Raw genomic sequence first — 23018 nt, 5'->3', positions numbered from 1 at the left:
TTGGTTACAGTTTACAATACCACTTAATTTCCGCATGGTAAAGAGTGGATGGAAAAGAGAGTAAAATCAGGTTGGTTCATTTAGTTAGGAAGGTGTCTTGATACTCGTCTCTTATAGCAACTCAAGTCATACGGAGGTGAGTAAACATATATGATCAGTTCAAGTCATAACAAGTTTGGGAAGTTAGATAAAAATCAGGGAGAATTACGGAGTTTAACTGTGAAAGGGATCAAAGAGTGAAGAGGCCAGTCAACTCTCGCACTATTAAAGAGAAAACAAGGGCTGAAAGTAAGTGAAAAGCCTAGTTGTATCAGAGCGTGTGTTTCATGAGCAGGGCTGAACTGTAGCGTTTGGATTGCTTTGTATTCATGGTGAGGGGAATCACACCAGGGGCGGGATGTGATACGTTAATAGGAGTGTTTGTATGCATAATAAAGTGACACAATAATGGATATGGAACGTGTCACATTGATTGCTTTGCATTCATTTTAAAGGGAAATCATGCCACCAATGAAAATTTGTAACACGTTATTTGGAATTTTTATCCATGAAAAGAACCGTAGTAAGGCAGTTCAAGGAAGCATTAAGCGGTAGTCAGATGACACTTGATCATAAAAGTAAATTAATACCTAACTCAACGCACAGAAAAAAAAAGTACTGAAATTTTAAAGAACACATGCTTCTCTCTGACGAGCATCACTCGCAAGACCTGCATTACATTCAGCCCCGAAGAATCCTCAAGAGTCCTTTTAAATTATTTGACCCTTCCACATGAAACAATCACACTGGAGAAATGGTTCTCAACTGGTGGTCCACAGTGACTCTTTAGGGTGGTCCACAGGATGCCTACTGTATTTGCTGATAAAAATTAAATGGAAAATTCAGTATGAACAATTTGATCAAAATGAATAACTACTATTATTATATTTCTATTTAAGAGAACCATTGACAGTCTAAGTTGTAGCTGTTAGGTAATACTTCGAGTCACTTCTAAGTTTAATCTACAACGAATGTTCAAGATTCACGCCGCCATCCGGGACTAGGGCCTGAGAACATACTTGTACTATACGCGTCAAGGTGACGAGCCATCCTGTTCATTTCTGTCAGCTTCCACGCGGCTACACGAGTCGTCAAGTGCTGTGGACCACCGTGCCTGTGGCCACTGGCCACCGAACTGCAGTGTTGATTAGTTGTATTAAAACAAAATTGAAAGGGTCCACATTTTCTTTTTGTTTTTGTTAGTGGCCCGTGGCCTGAAAAGAGATGAAAACCACTGCACTAGAGAGTAATAACGGCATTAGCAAAAGCGTCCACTTCAAACACCCTTTTGTCTCTGCCTGTGGGCGCACAAATTACCTCAGAATGTTACGTCACAATGAATAAGACAAGTGAAAAAGCTTTCTTTATCTTGAATTCACACTAAGGAGGAGGAACAGAAAAATTATGAACTCTACAACCACCACCACCATCACCACCACGTCCACCACCACCACCACCACCACCACCACCTCCTCCTCCTCCTCCTCCTCCTCCTCCTCCTCCTCCTCCTCCTCCTCCTCCTCTTCCTCCTCCTCCTCCTCTTTTTTTTTTTTGCATAAGAAAAATGATAAAATCTCACTTCATCCTTTCCAATCAAAATGCAGCCAGTTTTTCCCACACTGCACGATGGTTTTCCCACGCCAGCACAAGCACAAGGGCGTGTCGGTTTGGCAGATGTCATACACTGCTCTAGCTTACTTTACTAAATGGTAGTTAATCTAAATTAATTCCAAAGCGATATGTAAAGACCTATGGGAGTGTTTCTGTTATCTGTTTCTGTTGGTTATCCATTGTAATCACATGTAATCCTCATTTTCTTCGTCCGCATTTTCCTGTTATTGATCAACTTTGTACTATATGTCAAAGTTGCAGGGGATAACCTGTGTATGCAGACCCTAAAGGGAAGGTACACAGACCCAGTGACCGAAGCTGTGGCCTGATTGACTGCCGCCTCCCTGGAAAGCGCAACGCAAGGATGCTGCACCACCCCTCAACAACCAAACTGTGCCTTCACCTGCGCTACGCACACACCACATCACACAACTATCATGCATTTACACTCTCCCTCACAAACAAAAGTAGACAGACCACAACTCTTTCCCTCACTATTCTCTCAAGTTCTATGTGGTTTTTCTATACCACGTGGTATCAATTCCTGTATCTTGTCAGCTTCTGCTGGAGGGATTGGTGGGGAGGAACCTTCTGTACTATCCTGTATCTCCCAATAATAGTTAATGTAGAATAATTATCCAAACAGCCTCGTCAATACCTCAAGATTTTGTCTTCCAGTGCATTCCTTTGTATTCATTTGTATTCTTTCCTCCTCCTCCTCCTCCTCCTCCTCCTCCTCCTCCTGCTGCTGCTGCAGTAAGTGATGGCTCATGAATAACACGTGAATATGTTTTTAAACCACTCAGTGACATCATAATTCGAGCTAAGACAGAGAGAGAGAGAGAGAGAAAAAAAGAGAGAGAGAGAGAGAGAGAGAGAGAGAGAGAGAGAGAGAGAGAGAGAGAGAGAGAGAGAGAGAGAGAGAGAGAGAGAGAGAGAGAGAGAGAGAGAGAGAGAGAAATATTCATGGCAAAAAGTAAATTCTTTCACGCAAATGCACCACATTAAGCGCCTCCAGCGTAAGACTGTATAATTATCAGACAGGAAGCGCGGCAGTAAACACGTGAAGTCTATGGAGAAGGCAGGGCGTGTTTCACTTGCTGGTCTTGCCTCTCACTTTTTTAATATACGTTCTTTTTTTCTTTTCTTTTTTTTTCCTTGCGTGGATTGACAAGGTGTGGAATAATAGTAAGAAAATATAAATAATAGAAAAACTGAATTGGTGTCACTCCAGCCGATAATCCTGCTCTTTACTAAAACAACAACAATATCTACTACTACTACTACTACTACTACTACTACTACTACTACTACTGCTATTAACATTCACCTATTACAACTCAGGAAAGCTTTATTTTTCTCCAACCCTTTATGCTTCTCAAAAACATGGAACTTCATTTGGAAATAAAAATTCAAATAGCCGAACAGAAAAATCAATTAGATGCATAAGATATTGGACGGCTCAACTTGAAACACTGCAGTAAACAATGCAATGCATGATTAATTTACAGTCAGTATAAAATGGTATTCTAACATTTGCATATAGCCACTACTTATACTCGAACTCTCATATCTTCTTGGCGAATGGCAAACAGAGGGACAAAAAAATATCTTTTCAGTTGCCGCTTCCATACATATAGACAAAAAAAAAATAAAGAAAAAAAAAGTCAATAATAAAAAATCTAAATATGTTTCAGGAAGTGCCTCAATACTCTTAAAACAACTAGTCACATGAAGGGGAAGAAAACAGAAACAGGCAGACAAATCCAGAGTTTACCAATGAAGGGGATGAAAGAATGAAGATATTGCTTAACTCCTGGACTACTGAAAGGGAACGGAATAAAGTGAAAGTCTTGTGTAGCGTCAGCGTGGGGAAGGAGAGACACATGCTGATGGCAAATTCAGAAGAGCAGTAACCATAGAAATAACAACACAAGACAGACTTCCCCCATTTTTTTTTTTTTTTCCATCTTAATATACTTGTGTGCAATTTTTGTAGCATATCAGTGTATTTGCTATGGTAAGCTCAGTAGGTATGAAATGTTCTCTAGGGTATGCATTAATTCATCCATTTATTTATTTATTTATTTATTTACTTATTTATTATCTATTTATTTAATATTCTACTTTTCATTACCACATCGTAATGAGAGGCACTTTTGTGACTCACTGAGAAATTACTTGTTTATTACAGTACAGCATAAAGCAAGTGTCTGCAGTGAGTCAGACACTTTGTCAAGCAGCCTTACCTTACATGCACATGGAATAACATAGGCAAGCATGACAGCCTTCACTTAAATGTAAACCTAAAAGTGGAAGGACGTACACTGCGCTACAAAAACAGCTCCGTCCCCGTCACTCACCGGTAAATTGTGAGTGTGTCAGGAGGAGCAGCAAAAAGCCAGTCCTCGTCGTCTGGCCGCGAGGAAGGAAAAAGGTCCCGCCGCTGCTGCATCCGACAAGACAAACACAGAATCAGAGGACTGTGTTAAACCCTCAAGACAAAAAGAAAAGAAAGTGTCTGAGTCTGATGGTGTCAACCAAGACTGGCTATCCCGTATATTAAGTGAGTTATGGCAAATAATTCGCGTATTTTGCGCACTCCAGCTCGATCTGTAGTGATGAGGCGATAGTTGCAAGAGTTGCGAGGCAGAAACCTTCGCCCACATGTCGATAAATCGAAATATGCAAAATACAGCAAAAAAGGTGAGTCTGAAGAATAAATTACATAAAATAAAAAAGATACGCCTTCAAAAGTTAACAACCAAGAAGTGTTTCCGAAACTGAAATCGAAACTTTTATATGCGATGGACACCAAAAGGTGCTCCTGGCCAAATCATCGTTGTACCCTCCAGGGCCAGGCGGGAGCGGTGGGGTGTACAGATGTGTGGTAACAAAAATAGAACCATCTCGCTCTGCTAGGGGAATAACCCCTCCAAAGATATTCAATACGTTACTAAATGATGAAGAAAATCATAAATTTTCTTTCATTCGATGACAAGGAAAATAAAAAAAATGATGAAACAAATATTTTCAGAAATCTACAACGACGAGCCTCTAAAAAAAGGGAGACAAATAGTGTGGGCCGGCTCTAGTCATCAAGGCCCACGTCACCTTGACTTTTCAAGGTGACAATCAACACACACACAGACAAATAACAACACTTCACAGAACAATACAAGCTTTCCTCTCTTTGATTTTACTTGAATAAAGCTGCAACAAAGGTTATGACGCTAAAAAAGTTATCTTAGATTAGGTCACAAATATCAAGGTGGTAAGGCTTCCCGGGAAATCAGAGTTAAAAATAATATCAATACCAATAGGGAGTTTTCGGAACTAAATCACTAGATGTCGTTGCTGCTCATCTACCTGTAGGAAAGAGAGCTAAAATATTGTTGTAGTAAATCCCAGGTGCGCAAAGATGCATAGAACATTGATCATCATGATACTATTGAAATGACGTATCGACTTTTCAATATCCGGTATGGATAATATTGAGAGAATGTGGTCAAATTATTATTATTTTTTTTTTTTTTTGTGATTATCGATTAAACTGCTAACATTTTCTAAATAAATCATATTACAAGTATAAAAACTATTGATTTGGACTTTGAAAAAAAGTAAATAAAATCACACTGTACTATATAGTATGACACAACCTACTCAGTAACATCGTGATATATGGCTCTAGTTTTTTTTTTTTTTCTAGAGATTTTAGCATCCCTCTCACGAAGCGAGCGACAAGGCAAAGTAATCGAGAACCAAAACAAACATCTCTCAGGCGATCCTGCTGCTGCTGTAGTGTCCAGCTGCCGTAATCCATTGCTTAGGGCGTAGTGGAGATGGGCACCGCAGCAACATTCAACTTCATGTCCGACAACGTGTTTCTTAAGTTCAACCAGCGCGGCCGAGTCAGGTGTTTGTTTTGGTTAGAGATACAGCATTACTATCGCCAGGACACTCGAGTTGCCATTTTTTTTATTAAAATTGCCGTTTCCATAAACTAGGAAGGAGATCTATGTAATTTGGACTTTTGACTGTCACAGACATGTTGCCTTTATGTTTACTGTCGTCTAGATTAAGACGTTTCCAATCAAGAGTGTATTCATTTGGAAATCTTAAGATGACCAAATAAATCTAAATGCCGATTCACTAGAAAATCAACTTATATACATTTGTTCATGAAAGGAGTTTCATTTTACTTGTGTTACCACTTATAAGGGATTACGTAGAAAAAATATATTATATAAGCCCATTGCATCTTCATATAAATAGAATAACACTGTAGGTATATCTGATATTGCTTGTATGTGAGAGAAGAGTTTGTGTCTGTGCTGCCACGTGGTGACAACCACTAGTTCTGAAAACTCCCCATTGAGCAAAGAATATGTAAATATGTTTTCTCCATAGAAGGAAAGATTTTTAATTTATTCTATTTAAATTTTATTTATTTATGTATGATTTTTTTTTTTTTTTACGTGGAAATCAAATTCACACTAAATGAAATTTGTTACAGTAATAGTTTCCACGAAAACTTTATCATAACATGCAAAATATTATTAATCTACATAACGGTAAAACACAGTAAAGGATAAATAAACGGATAAATTAGAAGATCTGATATTTGTTACCTAAAAATTCCTCAAGTGAATATTCTTGATACTGTGGAAAGTTTTTTTTTTTTTTGTAATTACATCTTTCCTTTCTTCACTCACATATTCGTACATACAAAAGATATATACGAAAAAAATATGAACGCAAGAATGATAGCTAATTGTTAGGTTTCAACTGAATCTCCAAGTAAATATTTATAAAAAAAGATGACACCATTATAGAAAATATATGATTTCGTATCCATCTTTTCTCTATGCATACACTAAAATAAGCACACGAAGACTGAAATACAAAAATTATAGTTTTGAAAAGATTCGGTTAATCCTCAAAGGACTTTTTCCTTGTAAGATGTTGCAATGAACATTATAGACTTAATTTACATTCTTTCTTCTTTTATATATATACCCTGGGAAGGCAGAAAAATGGGAGTCAAAAACAACGCTTTGGAAAAAGGTTTAAACTAATCCTTCAATGGATAATACTACTGACACGATACCATGGAAGCACATCCTTTCTTTCCTTCATAGATTCGTGGGAAGCTGACAGGAGAAAGGCAGGCAACAGTGACAGGTTTCGGTTGACATGGAAAAAAAAAAGTTTAACAGCGAGTTCCAAACAGAGTGCACATGATGTAATGAAGCAGGTACTCACTTTCCTCCTGCACGTGTTGGCAGTGTTCACCGCGGCACCACCTGCCATCCTTTCCTGAAAATATCAAAACATCCACATAAGAAAGTGATGCAGCTTGACTATTCTAAAAAGAGCTAAAAATGAAGCATCATGAACAGAACCACCACAAATCCTTTACTGCATGAGTTACAACATACACATGAACAAAAAAGGAAAGAATAAATACTGAAGAAAAACACGAAATGTCATCAACAAAACATGTTAAATTCCTCCAAGCAAGAACATACGGATACATGAAAAACAACACTGAAAACAGAACACACTTGAAACGCTGAGAATGTTAAATATGCACAACACCTGCAACAAAATAAAACGATCAAGCACAATTACATATATAACAAGATCAAATAAGAAAATAAAATAATAATAAATGCAAAGCTTCCCAACATTCAGCGGTACAAACCTAAAAACAACAGCAAGGATATACTTAGAAAATAATAAGTACCACTTCAGTCTAGCCATAAAAAGTATTCACGGCACAAAACATGAAAGTCCCTTTTGAGTATCTCTGCCAAGGTGGCCTGACTCATCTATTCTTCTTTCTTTATTCTTGTTCAGTAATACAACACATCCACCTTCCTCCGTTTGTGGTTATGATAACAACAACAACAACAACAACAACAACAACAACAACAACTCTCTGATTACTCCTAGTGAGATACCTGCCTTTTCGTGTGGTTACTGCGAGGACACAGGATGTTCCCTATAACCTCTTACACAACAAAACAACAACAACAACAAAGGCTCCACAGACCACACAGATATCGTAGTTGCTGTTGCTTCTGGATGTCACCGCTTCTTGGTAAGGATTTCAACAAAAGCAAACACCTGTGAGATCGACCCTCCTTCATGCTTGTGCTGCTAACTCGTCTGGATGAAGCAATACATTTAGTGTGATACCTTTCACAGGACCTGCCTAGTACAGTTGTGTCTACATATTTCAGTTAATGCGGTCATCTGAATACAAAAGCCTCACTGCAAAGCCAAGGTAGTGTTTCGCTGACAATAATATTCTTATATACGCTTTCCAAACGCATCCTATTTTTTTTTTTTTTTTTTTTTTTTTGTCCCGTCACTTACCAAACCAGTGTCAGACGCTCTTTTGATAAGGTCCCGCAGGAGGTCGTCTTTCCTACCACGGCAAGACTCACACGATTTACTCATATTTTCCCTGGAACATAATGTAATGAAGCTCCAGATGTTAGGCTGGAGATGACCAGCTAATAAACAAATATATAAATACATATCCTCATTAAAAGCATTAACGACGTGTAATTCAATCTCCCGTCGTCTGAACACACGAGTAATCACACGTCTGATGAAGGCATGCTAATGAACACCCAGGTGAGGGGTCTTTTTATTCGCTACTCACACTTGAGACACGAGAGCCCTCGGAGTATTTAGGCCGCTTATCAACTTTTTATGCAAATATACTTTCATTTACGCTTCTCTCTGTCTGTCTCTCTCTCTCTCTCTCTCTCTCTCTCTCTCTCTCTCTCTCTCTCTCTCTCTCTCTCTCTCTCTCTCTCTCTCTACCATCATTTAACTCTGCATAGGAATGACTGTTAAATGCCTTGACTGTTAAGGCCTGCTTTAATAATAACAATGACACGACACGTGATCACGCAGCGGGTTTCGTATTGTTCATTATGCCACAGTTCGCGCCACACTTTAAAGATAGTTTTCGGAGATACTGTACATTCATTGGCTGAAAAGTTCTTTATACAGTCATACAGATCAGTTACTTTCAACTTGGGTCCACTTAGACTAATATGTATGAGACTACACTTTTATTTGAAATATTTAGATGCACGGTTCTACTTTATGCTTCTGTTTATCCTACTTAGTATTAAAACAAGAGTGGGATTTCATTAAGTTTATAAAGGAACGTTACTGAATGCTGTTGACGAGACAACGATGAGACAAATTCTTATTTCAGTTCTACATCACCAGTGTTTACGGCTTCACTCCAGAACAGGACTCCCTAACCTCCTCTCATCCCAAGCAAAGCCTCTTACGAGTAAATCGTTTCGTTATTGTCAATCTATTATCTGTTCTTTATATTCAAGAGAAAATATGGAAACAGTTGAATCTACTTTTCTATATCATGTCTTCTGGGTTGTGACTGATTTCTTAATAGCGTCTGCAGCTTAAGAGTGTCAATGAAGAATAATGATGCTATTTCACTGAACTTAAAGCTTTCACTGTAAGGAATCTGTCTGTCTCTCTCTCTCTCTCTCTCTCTCTCTCTCTCTCTCTCTCTCTCTCTCTCTCTCTCTCTCTCTCTCTCTCTCAAACCATATCTCACTCCCAAGTAGAATTCACCTTCTCTCTTTTACCCATCTTTACTATATTTCAGTAAGTAAGGCTATTTTCTAAGAAGTAACATCCTAACAATCCTCCTTCAGCTTGAGTAGCAACACTAATTTTATTGCAAACCTTCCAGTTCGACTTCGCTTAGATTACCTTACTTAAGGTTTCCAGTCAAGAGATACCCTGCCATGCCTCGCCTCACCCTCCCTAACACTCCGCCAAGACAATGATTCCCTTGGTACCATCGCCGCGTGTACCAGGATGAGAGAAAAGCCGACAGTCCACTGCTAAGCCATGCGCAGATTAGCGCCGTTAGCATCAGTCCGAGAACACAAGCAATTCAACTGACCTTGGAAAACCTTGAGCTGAAGCCAGGAGGGAAAGTAAAGTGTGTCTAGAATATGAAGGTGGTACTTAAGTGAGACTGAAGAGCAGGAACACAAGTCATGTTGCGATTGACGGATGAAGGCAATCTAGGGAGAGTGTCGCACAGAGGAAGCGGCACGCAAGGCGCCTTCAGGCCAGTCACTGCTGGTGTCCCTCGCCTCCCCTTCCTGCCTCGCTGCGAGGTGAAGGGGCCACTACCACCGCTGCCTCAACACTTACACTACCTTTGCGTCTCAACACTGAAATGTTTCAATGAATGGGAATGAACAGGAAAGTAATGGTCACTTAGAATTGCTTAGAACAAGTACATGTTACTAAGTGTTTTAAATCAATCTGTCTGTCTGCGTCTGTCTGTTTATCTCTGCCTCACATCTTCACTATAATGTTCTGTAAGAAAGAGCTTCCCAATCTCTGTTGCTTTCTTCCAGCACATATATTTGTATTAATGTTGTGTGTGTGTGTGTGTGTGTGTGTGTGTGTGTGTGTGTGTGTGTGTGTGTGTGTGTGTGTGTGTGTGTGTGTGTGTGTGTGTGTGTGTCTGGTGTAACATTACGAGTGGAACAATATTTTACGAGTATGAGTCAGTAGGTCTGTCTTCTGGTATATTTAGTAGTTTTAGGAAATCAATGACAACTACGTATTGTGCCTGAAAAATGGCATACCGTAAATACGAGGCAATGAGAGAAAAAATATAGTTAGGTCACTATGTATGCATTTTCTTTGCTTACAGTAACTGTTATCACGAAAGAATATACGAGTAACGGAAGAGGCATACGTTTATATTATGCAAACATTATGCTGTATTAATATCCCACTGACTAATTCAGTTGGACTTTTGGTTAAGTACTCGCTGCAGGGCACGGTAAAATATTTATTAAATTCCTTTACAAAAAAAAAAAAAAATTGTGCAAATATATTCTTTAGAATGAAATATACCAGTTTCTGCCGCTATTTAAAACTACTTTGTCCATGTCTGTGTCTGCCCGCACATCCATCTGTCCCTCTGTCTATTTGTCTGTTTCTCTGTCTGCTTGCTTGCCTTCTATTTTTGCCTGCCTGCCTGTCTGCCTGCTTCTTTGCCTGCCTATCCTCTTCAAGTCAGGCTGACTATTTCCCTGTCACCCTGTCTGTCTGCCTGCTTTCTTTCTTTCTTTTTTGTATGTCCATCCACCTCTTTCCCCGCCCGTTAGTCTGTCTGCCTCCTTGCTTGCTTGCTTGCTTGCTTGCTTGCCTCCCTGCCTGTTTGTTTGACCGTCTGCCTTCCTGCCTACCTGCGAATTACCAAGGTACTTGAAGGCTTGTCTGTAAGTGGTATCAGTGTGAACAGGTTACATCACGCTCCTATACAATCATGATTTACGCAGCACACCCTCCATAGTAGGTTGGCAGGCACTTCCCACACGTTAAGGAGTCCTTCTTCATTTCACTCTTTAATTTAAACTTCTTTATGGATATGAAATGAAAGTTCGGGATTTAAATTATCACTTTCTTTTTTAGTGCATAAACAAAAATGTGCTGGACAAATACAACGAAAAAATCTAAAAAAAAAAAAGAAACAATAATAATATTTCAGCCAAACTCCACAGTAACGAAAGCTTTCATAAATATATGAAGATATTTCAAAGGTCGCACTGAAATATTATTTATCACCGTACAACTACAATACCTAATTCCCGGGAGCAGACTCATGCAGGATATAAAAAGATGAAAGACAAGATAGCACAGAAGTCTCCTCCCCATCCACGCTCCCATCGATCCTGGAGAAGCTGGCAGGAAAAGGGAAATAACATTTCCATAAAAAAAAAAAAAAAAAAAACGTAATTTGAGAGGAAAGTAATTAAGAGATGATTTCTACTTCTATCACATCTAGTCTACATACGGTCCTATTTTTATTATTGATATCAGATAAGACGTTTCCTCTTCCTTAAATATGACTGAGTGGGATACATGTTTACTAGGTGACTATAGTGATGGGTTAGTTGCCCGGCAAGGACTCCATTCCTTATACCATTATTGTGACGGGGTCAGCAGCAAGTCGCCGAGGAACCTAGCCATCACCAAGGTCTCTTTAATGTGATTCATTTTCTTTGTTGTGAATTAGTTGCTTTTCTTCCTCAGTCACATATACCCTCATCAGATGACAGATGTAATCGCACCGAAAGACTAAATATCCGCGGTAAGATTTTTATAAGGAGGTGAACAGTGACAACCGGGGATTTGATATTAGATATATATCAAGGCGATTTTTTAATGTTTCTATTGTATTTGACCTGACTACGTTGGAGGGCAATTCTTTCCAAATATTCACCATAAATAAATAAATAAATATATATATATATATATATATATATATATATATATAAATAAATAAATATATATATATATATATATATATATATATATATATATATATATATATATATATATATATATATATATATATATATATATATATTCGAATCATTAGCAACAATGGATATCTTGGTCTATAAATTGATATGTTCAACTTCAATAGCTACAGCAAAAGTAGTAGTACTAGTAGTAGTAGTAGTAGTAGTAGTAGTAGTAGTAGTAGTAGTAGTAGTAGTAGTAGTACTAAAAAAGAACAAGAATAAGATGAACAAGAACAAATACTACTGATAGTTCACCTACTACTACTACTACTAGTACTACTACTACTAATAGTACTAAAACTACAACTAGTACTACTACTACTACTGCTACTACTACTACTACTACTACTACTAATAATAATAATAATAATAATAATAATAATAACAATAATAATAATAATAATACCTATTTTTTTTTTTTTGTGTGTAGCAAAATATAATAGTAATGAAAACTACAGCGTCACCAACAACCACAACGATAACAAAGGCATCAGCCGAGGGAATGAGCGGAACGATAAGACTTAAATCAAATTTAACAGTACAACCACCACCACCACCACCTTCATTACCGCTGCGTCAAAATCCACACCAGACCCTAATTTCATGGTACTTGTATGTAGTGGAGTGTTTACATTAATTACTATCAAAAGTGCTGGTAACGAAACAGAAAATGTTGTCCTCTTTGGAAGAACACGTGGAGTCAGTGTAAAAAAAAAAAGTTGAAAAAAAAAAGGTGAATGGGAAGAATCGATTAAAAAAGATGAGTAATGAAAAGTAAATGATAAGGAAAAGGTAATTTCAATATGCAAGCCAACAGAAATACATAATAACATAGTGAATAGTGGAAACGGAAGAAGGGAAATTCATAAATGTGGAATATGATTAAGGAAAAACAATGACAAGGGAAACGGGAAATTAAAGAGAAAATAAAAGATCAACAAGAGTAATGACAGATAATTAATATAAGTAAGGCAAGGAAAAGTGGTATGAAAATATAAACAAACAGGAAGCTACACTACACGAGAATATAAAGACAACAAAACGGAAAGCAAAACAAAAAGCAATCGTAGAAAAAAAAAAAAAAGATCAAGGCGAATTTTAAACGTTTCTATTGTATTCGAGCTGACTACGGTCCAGGGCAATTCAATCCAAATATTTATTCACTATATATATATATATATATATATATATATATATATATATATATATATATATATATATATATATATATATATATATATATATATATATATCACACACACACACACACACACATTATATATATATATATATATATATATATATATATATATATATATATATATATATATATATATATATATATATATATATATATATATATATATATATATATATATATATATATATATATATATATATATATATATATATATATATATATATATATATATATATATATATATATATATATATATAAGTTTTTTTCACATAAGAACATAACGTAAGAAATAAGGGAAGCTGCAAGAAGCAACCAGGCTTACACGTGGCAGTCCCTGTATGAAATATACCTACCTATTTCCATCTATTATCGCCATCCATAAAACTGTCTAATCTTCTCTTGAGGCTCTCTAGTGTCCTAGCACTAACAACATGACTACTGAGTCCGTTCCACTCATCTACCACTTTATTTGAGAACCAATTTTTTCTTATCTCCTTCCTAAACCTAAATTTTTCAAGCTTGAACCCGTTATTTCTTGTTCTACCCAGGTTGCTGATCCTAAGAACTTTGCCTACATCCCCCTTGTTATAACCTTTATGCCACTTAAAGACTTCTATCAGGTCCCCTCTTAACCTATGTCTTTCTAAAGAATGTAAATTTAACAACTTCAATCTCGCCTCATAAGGAATACTCCTCATCCCCTGTATCCTTTTAGTCGTTCTCCTCTGTACTGATTCTAATAGACATATATCTTTCCTGTAATGTGGGGACCAGAACTGCACAACGTAGTCTAGATGAGGTCTGACCAGCGCCAAGTATAACTTTAATATCACTTCCGGACTTCTGCTTTTAACACTCCTAAAAATTAATCCTAATACCCTATTTATCCTGTTTCTGGCTTCTATGCATTGTTTCCCTAGACGGAGTTCAGATCTAACTATAACTCCTAAATCTTTCTCGTACCCTGTACCTACCAGAGTTTGGTTGTTTAATGTGTACCTACTGTGTGGGTTTCCTCTACCTACGCTAATTACTTTGCATTTATTGATATTAAATTGCAATTGCCATCCGTCCGTCCATTCATTCATTCTATCTAAATCTGCCTGCAAGGAGATGGCATCCGATTTTGACCTAATTAATCTACCTATCTTTGTGTCATCCGCAAATTTACTAACATTACTACTAATTCCACTATCCAAGTCATTGATATATATTAGAAATAACAATGGCCATAATACTGATACCTGGGGCACCCCACTAATTACATGACTCCACTCAGATTTCGAGCCGTTTATTACAACTCTCTGTCGCCTGTCACTAAGCCATGACCCTATCCAGCCCAACATCTTCCCATCTATCCCGTGTGCTCTAACCTTTAGTAAAGTCCGGATATAAGATGTCATAGCTATCACCATTATCTATGGTGATAGTTATTCACGCGAATCATTAGCACAACTGGTTATCTTGGTGTATAAATTAGTATGTTGAACAGTAACTACACCAGAAGCGTGTGTGTGTGTGTGTGTGTGTGTGTGTGTTATATGTGTGTGTGTGTGTGTGTGTGTGTGTGTGTGTGTGTGTGTGTGTGTGTGTGTGTGTGTGTGTGTGTGTGTGTTTGTATATATATATGTGTGTGTGTGTGTGTGTGTGTGTGTGTGTGTGTGTGTGTGTGTGTGTGTGTGTGTGTGTGTGTGTGTGTGTGTGTGTCTGTATAATTTTTCTACTTCTTTGTTGTTTTAAGACAGTACGATCCCTTGCCAATCTTCAACACGTAAAAGAAAAGAAAAAAAAAAACACTAAGGATGTTACAGCAAGGTAAAATTCCCTCACGAATCCCTTTACTAACACAGTAATATTACAGGAAATGCAATCATACACATCCTTTTGACAACAATACATGCTGCTCCCAACCAGTGCACAATATTTCTCCATCATTGTTTACTCTTTTATTCAATCTCCCTGATATAAATAAATCTTTCTTGGCATCAGGTCAGGCCAGGTCAGCAAGTCACCCTGACCGCCTTAGCTGTTTCACTGAACCCCCGGAGAGAAAACAAGACGGCGCGAGCATCGGAATGAACACTTGCTGAGCCTCACAGTACATGCACACACAGCACAGAAGAGTACGGTGGGCACAGGCAAACACCGTCTTAGCCTCCTTGTTTACACGGGACTCAGCACAGACCTCCACTCACTAAGTCTTAGGGTCAAGGAAGGCAGGTCATGCTCTTCGTGCAAACATAAAGATAACATAGACATCTAGGGCGAGATACTACGTGAGGGGCGCCCCGCCAGCGTCTCCGCGGAGAGAAGCTGCGAATATTACTTTCCATGCATTCTTTAATTAATACTTTTAATTACATACTGCATATCAAAACAGTACACAGTATTTAAGTCAGACACTGAGTCAAAACGACTGACTTCGAGAGACAGAGAGAGAGAGAGAGAGAGAGAGAGAGAGAGAGAGAGAGAGAGAGAGAGAGAGAGAGAGAGAGAGAGAGAGAGAGAGAGAGAGAGGAGAGAGAGAGAGAGAGAGAGAGAGAGAGAGAGAGATGCACATATTCATAAACAGAGACAAAGAAGGCAAGACAGACACATACACAGAAAGAAAGACAACCAGACACAAAAACGGTTCTTTCAGACAATGCAGGTCTTCGCGATTCTCTGTTCCTTCCAGTACAGTGTCACTATTAAGAACATCTCTCTCTAAGTACGCATCACCCGTTTTTAGCACTTAATTTCCTGTTTTTTTTCTGGCCTGATTGACAGCCGCCTCCCTAGAAAGCGCAACGCAAGGATGCTGCACCACCCCTCAACAACCAAACTGTGCCTTCACCTGCGCTACGCACACACCACATCACACAACTATCATGCATTTACACTCTCCCTCACAAACAAAAGTAGACAGACCACAACTCTTCCCCTCACTATTCTCTCAAGTTCCATGTGGTTTTTCTATACCACGTGGTATCAATTCCTGTATCTTGTCATCTTCTGCTGGAGGGATTGGTGGGGAGGAACCTTCTGTACTATCCTGTATCTCCCAATAATAGTTAATGTAGAATAATTATCCAAACAGCGTCGTCAATACCTCAAGGTTTGGTATTTCTTTGTATTCCTCTGCAGAGAGAGAGAGAGAGAGAGAGAGAGAGAGAGAGAGAGAGAGAGAGAGAGAGAGAGAGAGAGAGAGAGAGAGAGAGAGAGAGAGAGAGAGAGAGAGAGAGAGAGAGAGAGAGAGAGAGAGAGAGAGAGAGAGAGAGAGAGAGAGAGAGAGAGAGAGAGAGAGAGAGAGAGAGGGAGAAAAAGAAAGCGTTCTAGGCCAAATAATCACATCAGTCCCCTTCCCCCCACCCCCACACCCAGCAACACACTTCAAGCAACCATTCTGTAGACGCATCACGGGATCATTTTTAAGAGCAATACTGGATGACCATTAGGGGAGCCACACTCCACGGCCACACGCGGGTCTGTCAGGGGGAAGGGGGCGGGCAAGAGGGGCAGGCGGACCATACCAGCGTGTAGGGTCAAAACATATCACGGCAAAAAAGGAGATAGAGGAAGTGAGGCTATGTTTTAATCCTATACATTATTAAAGACAAAAAAAAAAATGGTCTATATAAATGAAAATATGTAAAAGAACTTAGATTTTTTCCTTTCTACAGACAAATTAAAAGGAGACGGAGGAGGTGAGGCTAAAGTTTACCCCTATTTATTGTTAAAAATTGTTCTCTGTGTGAGGATATGAAAAAAGGAATATAATAACAGTATGATTTTTTTTTTCTTTTCTGGACAAACTTACTTGTAGCTAGAAACATATAATAAGAAAAAAAAAAAAGCAGACAAAAAAGAGAATAGTGTTTTACAGAGTACATCGTTGAAAAAAAAAAGTTTTGTATAAATTAAGATATGAAAAAAAGGAGTATAAAAGGGAACGTTTTTTTTTTTTTTTTTTCGCACGTTTTTTTTTTTTTTTTTTTTAGGGACACACGTGGAACACACTTGTCAAGTTAAGTGAACATAAAGTGGAAATGCTGAAGATAAACAAAATAATGGAGCAACACTGAACCTTTCACGAAAATGGAACTGTTGATATTACTGGGATTTTTATTTATTTTTTCTAGTATACATCTTTCTCCCAGACTACATCACCACAACTACATCATTCCGTCACAGCGTAAAGGGAGAGACTATAGTGGTGATGATGTCACTGTATTTATGCTCTACAACCTGCGCTGTATCATTACAACCACAACTCATCACCCACAGCAGAGTACCACACTAACATCCGACATTACCTCACCCTCCTGAGCCAATAACCTGCAGGGAGTGCCACAGCCCCGCCAGGCTACATAGAATGCAAGCAATCACCCTGAGAGCGCACCCCGTCACGTGGCTCACTCTAATAGAAGCTTACAGTGTAGGGAAGCTGCCTCTGAGCGTCATATAATCCTGCACGCCATCCAGACCACGATACGCTACGCCTCCTTTTCCTCCTTGTCCCCGCCCGACCACTTGCCTTCCTCTTTTACATACAAACTGCACGCCCCACGCGGCGCATGCAAACACTAGCCCGTCGTCGTACATTTGGCCGTTTGCTCTGCTCTCGACACCCACACCCATGCACGTCACTGAGAGAGAGAGAGAGAGAGAGAGAGAGAGAGAGAGAGAGAGAGAGAGAGAGAGAGAGAGAGAGAGGAGAGAGAGAGAGAGAGAGAGAGAGAGAGAGAGAGAGAGAGAGAGAGAGAGAGAGAAATATTCAAGGCAAAAATTAAATTCTTTCATACAAATGCACCACATTAAGCGCCTCCAGCGTAAGGCTGTATAATCATTAGGCAGGAAGCGCGGCAGGAAACACGTGAAGTCCATACAGAAGGCAGGGCGTGTTTCACTTGCTGGTCTTGCCTCTCACTTTTTTAAAAAACGTTTTTTTTTTTTCTCTTGCGTGGATTGACAAGGTGTGGAAAAAATAGTAAGAAAATATAAATAATAGAAAAAACTGAATTGGTGTCACTCCAGCTGATAATCCTGCTCTTTACAACAACAACAACAACAACAACACCACCAACAACAACAACAACAACAACAACTACTACTACAACTACTACTACTACTACTACTACTACTACCACTGTTAATAACATTCCCCTATTACATCTCAGGAAAGCTTTATTTTTCTCCAATCCTTTATGCTTCTTAAAAACATGGAACTGCATTTTGGAAATAAAAATTAAAATAGCCGAACAAAAAATGAATTAGATTCAAAAGATATTGGACGGCTCAACTTGAAACACTGGAGTAAACAATGTTTAATTTAGAGTCAGTATAAAATGGTATTCTAACATTTGCATATAGCCACTACTTATACTCACACTCTCATATCTTCTTGGCGAATGGCAAACAGAGGAACAAAAAAATATCTTTTCAGTTGCCGCTTCCATACATATAGACGAAAAAAAAAAAAAGAGAGAAAAAAAGTCAATAATAAAAAATCTAAATATGTTTCAGGAAGTGCCTCAATACTCTTAAAACAACTAGTCACAGGAGGGAGAAAAAACAGAAACAGGCTGAGAATTTCAGAGTTTACCAATGAAGGGGATGGAAAAATGAAAATATTGCTTAACTCCTGGACTACTGAAAGGGAACGGAATAAAGTGAAAGTCTTGTGTAGCGTCAGCGTGGGGAAGGAGAGACGCATGCTGATGGCAAATTCAGAAGAGCAGTAACCATAGAAATAACAACACAAGACAGACTTCCCCCATTTTTTTCCTTCTTCATATACTTGTGTGCATTTTTTGTAGCATATGTATTTGCTATGGTAAGCTCAGTAGGTATGAAATGTTCTCTAGGGTATGCATTAATTCATCCATTTATTTATTTATTTATTTATTCACTTATTTATTATCTATTTATTTCATATTCTACTTTTTATTACCACATCGTATTGAGAGGCACTTTTGTGACTGACTGTTTCCTTTACATTGAGAAATTACTTGTTTATTACAGTACAGCATAAAGCAAGTGTCTGCAGTGAGTCAGACACTTTGTCAAGCAGCCTTACCTTACATGCACATGGAATAACATAGGCAAGCATGACAGGCTTCACTTAAATGTAAACCTAAAAATGGAAGGACGTACACTGCGCTACAAAAACAGCTCCATCCCCGTCACTCACCGGTAAATTGTGAGTGTGTCAGGAGGAGCAGCAAAAAGCCAGTCCTCGTCGTCTGGCCGCGAGGAAGGAAAAAGGTCCCGCCGCTGCTGCATCCGACAAGACAAACACAAAATCAGAGGACTGTGTTAAACCCTCAAGACAAAAAGAAAAAAAAGTGTCTGAGTCTGATGGTGTCAACCAAGACTGGCTATCCCGTATATGAAGTGAGTTATGGCAAATAATTCGTGCATTTTGCGCCCTCCACCTCGATCTGTAGTGATGAGGCGATAGTTGCAAGAGTTGCGAGGCAGAAACCTTCGCCCACATGTCGATAAATCGAAATATGCAAAATACAGCAAAAAAGGTGAGTCTGACGAAGAAATTACATAAAATAAGAAAGATACGCCTTCAAAAGTTAACAACCAAGAAGTCTTTCCGAAACTGAAATCGAAACTTTTTATATGCAATGGACACCAAAAGGTGCTCCTGGCCAAATCATCGTTGTACCCTCCAAGGCCAGGCGGGAGCGGTGGGGTGTACAGATGTGCGGTAACAAAAATAGAACCACCTTGCTCTGCTAGGGGAATAAACCCTCCATAGATATTCAATACGTTACTAAATGATAAAGAAAATCAAAAATTTTCTTTCATTCGCTGACAAGGAAAATAAAAAAGTGATGAAGCTAATATTTTCAGAAATCTACAACGACGAGCCTCTAAAAAAAGGGAGACAAATAGTGTGGGCCGGCTCTAGTCATCAAGGCCCACGTCACCTTGACTTTTCAAGGTGACAATCAACACACACAGAGACAAATAACAACACTTCACAGAACAATACAAGCTTTCCTCTCTTTGATTTTACTTGAATAAAGCTGCAACAAAGGTTATGACGCTAAAAAGTTAACTTAGATTAGGTCACAAATATCAAGGTGGTAACACTTCCCGGGAGTTTTCGGAACTAAATCACTAGATGTCGTTGCTGCTCATCTAACTGTAGGAAAAAGAGCTAAAATATTGTTGAAGTAAATCCCAGGTGCATAAAGATGCATAGAACACTGATCATCATGATACTATTGAAATGACGTATCGATTTTTCAATATCCGGTATAGATAATATTGAGAGAATGTGGTCAAATTTTTTTTTTTTTTTTTTGTGTGTGATTATCGAGTAAACTGCTAACATTTTCTAAATAAATCATATTACAAGTATAAAAACTATTGATTTGAACAATGGAAAAATTAAAAAATCACACAACCTACTTACTCGATTACTCGATAATCTAACACACACACAAAAAAAAAAATAATAATTTGACCACATTCTCTCAATATTATCTAGCATCGTGATATATGGCTCTAGTTTTTTTTTTCTGGGATTTTAGAATCCTTCTCACGAAGCGAGCGACAAGGCAAAGTAATCGAGAACCAAAACAAACATCTCTCAGGCGATCCTGCTGCTGCTGTAGTGTCCAGCTGCCGTAATCCATTGCTTAGGACGTAGTGGAGATGTGCACCGCAGCAACATTCAACTTCATGTCCGACAACGTGTTTCTTAAGTTCAACCAGCGCGGCCGAGTCAGGTGTTTGTTTTGGTTAGAGATACAGCATTACTATCGCCAGGACACTCGAGTTGCCAATTTTTTTATTAAAATTGCCGTTTCCTTAAACTAGGAAGGAGATCTATGTAGTTTGGACTTTTGACTGTCACAGACATGCTGCCTTTATGTTTACTGTCGTCTAGATTAAGACGTTTCCAATCAAGAGTGTATTCATTTGGAAATCTTAAGATGACCAAATAAATCTAAATGCCGATTCACTAAAAAATCAACTTACATACATTTGTTCATGAAAAGAGTTTCATTTTACTTGTGTTACCACTTAGAAGGGATTACGTAGAAAAATATATTATATAAGCCCATTGCATCTTCATATGTTTGTTGCCCTTGGCCAGTGTCCTTCCTACATAAAAAAAAAATATATATATATATATATATATATATATATATATATATATATATATATATATATATATATATATATATATATATATATATATAGAATAACACTGTAGGTATATCTAATATTGCTTGTATGTGAGAGAAGAGTTTGTGTCTGTGCTGCCACCTGGTGACAACCACTAGTTCTGAAAACTCCCCATTGAACAAAGAAAATGTAAATATGTGTTCTCCATAGAAGGAAAGATTTTTATTTTATTCTATTTTTATTTTATTTATTTATTTATCCATTTTTTTTTACGTGGAAATCAAATTCACACTAAATGAAATGTGTTACAGTAATAGTTTCCAAGGACACTTTATCATAACATGCAAAATATTACTAATCTACATAACAGTAAAACACAGTAAAGGATAAATAAACGGATAAATTAGAAGATCTGATATTTATTACCTAAAAAGTCCTCAAGTGCATATTCCTGTTATTGTGGAAATCTTTTTGTAATTGCATCTTTCCTTTCTTCACTCATATTTTCGTACATACAAAAGATATATACAAAAAAAAAAAAATAAGAACGCAAAAATGATAGCTAATTGTTAGGTTTCAATTGAATCTCCAAGTAAATATTTATAACAAAAAGATGACACCATTATAGAAAATATATAATTTCGCATCCTTCTTTTCTCTATGTATACACTAAAATAAGCACACGAAGACTGAAATACAAAAATTATAGTTTTGAAAAAGATTCGGTTAATCCTAAAAGGACTTTTCCCTGTAAGATGTTGCAATGAACATTATAGACTAAATTAACATTCTTTCTTCTTTCATATATATACCCTGGGAAGGCAGAAAAATGGGAGACAAAAACAATGCTTTGGAAAAAGGTTTAAACTAATCCTTCAATGGATAATACTACTGACACGATACCATGGAAGTACATCCTTTCTTTCCTTCATAGATTCGTGGGAAGCTGACAGGAGAAAGGCAGGCAACAGTGACAGGTTTCGGTTGACATGGGAAAAAAAGTTTAACAGCGAGTTCCAAACAGAGTGCACATGATGTAATGAAGCAGGTACTCACTTTCCTCCTGCACGTGTTGGCAGTGTTCACCGCGGCACCACCTGCCATCCTTTCCTGAAAATATCAAAACAGTGATGCAGCTTGACTATTCTAAAAAGAGCTAAAAATGAAGCACCATGAACAGAACCACCGAAAATCCTTTACTGCATAAGTTACAACATACACATGAACAAAAAAGGAAAGAATAAATACTGAAGAAATGTCATAAATAAAGCGTGTCAAATTCCTCCAATCAAAAACACATGGATACATGAAAAACAACACTGAAAACAGAACACACTTGAAACGCTAAGAATGTTAAATATGCACAACAGTTGCAACAAAATAACACGAACAAGCACAATTACATATATAACAAGATATATAGGGAAAATAAAAAGAACCAAAATTTTAAATGCAAAGCTTCCCAACATTCAGCGGTACAAACCTAAAAACAAGCAAGGATATACTTAGAAAATAATAAGTACCACTTCAGTCTAGCCATAAAAAGTATTCACGGCACAAAACATGAAAATCCCTTTTGAGTATCTCCACCAAGGTGGCCTGACTCATCTGTTCTTCTTTCTTTATTGTTGCTCAGT

General features: G+C 37.8%; 1 protein-coding gene across 9 annotated transcripts in view; it reads right to left on the bottom strand.

Annotated features, from left to right (window-relative positions):
- Nucleotides 1-23018, bottom strand: part of LOC135101297 (circumsporozoite protein-like) — a 189251-nt gene that overhangs the window by 130838 nt on the left and 35395 nt on the right. For 5 of the 9 annotated variants that reach the window (XM_064005035.1, XM_064005034.1, XM_064005036.1 and 2 more), the window contains exons 3-4: nt 22438-22491; nt 6916-6969 (exon numbers count right to left, since the gene is read on the bottom strand). In XM_064005035.1, the coding sequence (XP_063861105.1) occupies nt 6916-6969; nt 22438-22491 (108 nt within the window). The remainder of the gene's footprint in view (nt 1-6915; nt 6970-22437; nt 22492-23018) is intronic. The other 4 variants (XM_064005042.1, XM_064005038.1, XM_064005037.1 and 1 more) reach the window with 1 other exon arrangement.

Source organism: Scylla paramamosain, chromosome 6 (genome assembly GCF_035594125.1).
Source record: "Scylla paramamosain isolate STU-SP2022 chromosome 6, ASM3559412v1, whole genome shotgun sequence".
In the NCBI taxonomy this organism is placed as follows: domain Eukaryota; kingdom Metazoa; phylum Arthropoda; class Malacostraca; order Decapoda; family Portunidae; genus Scylla; species Scylla paramamosain.
This window is presented reverse-complemented; position numbering and strand designations above follow the sequence as displayed.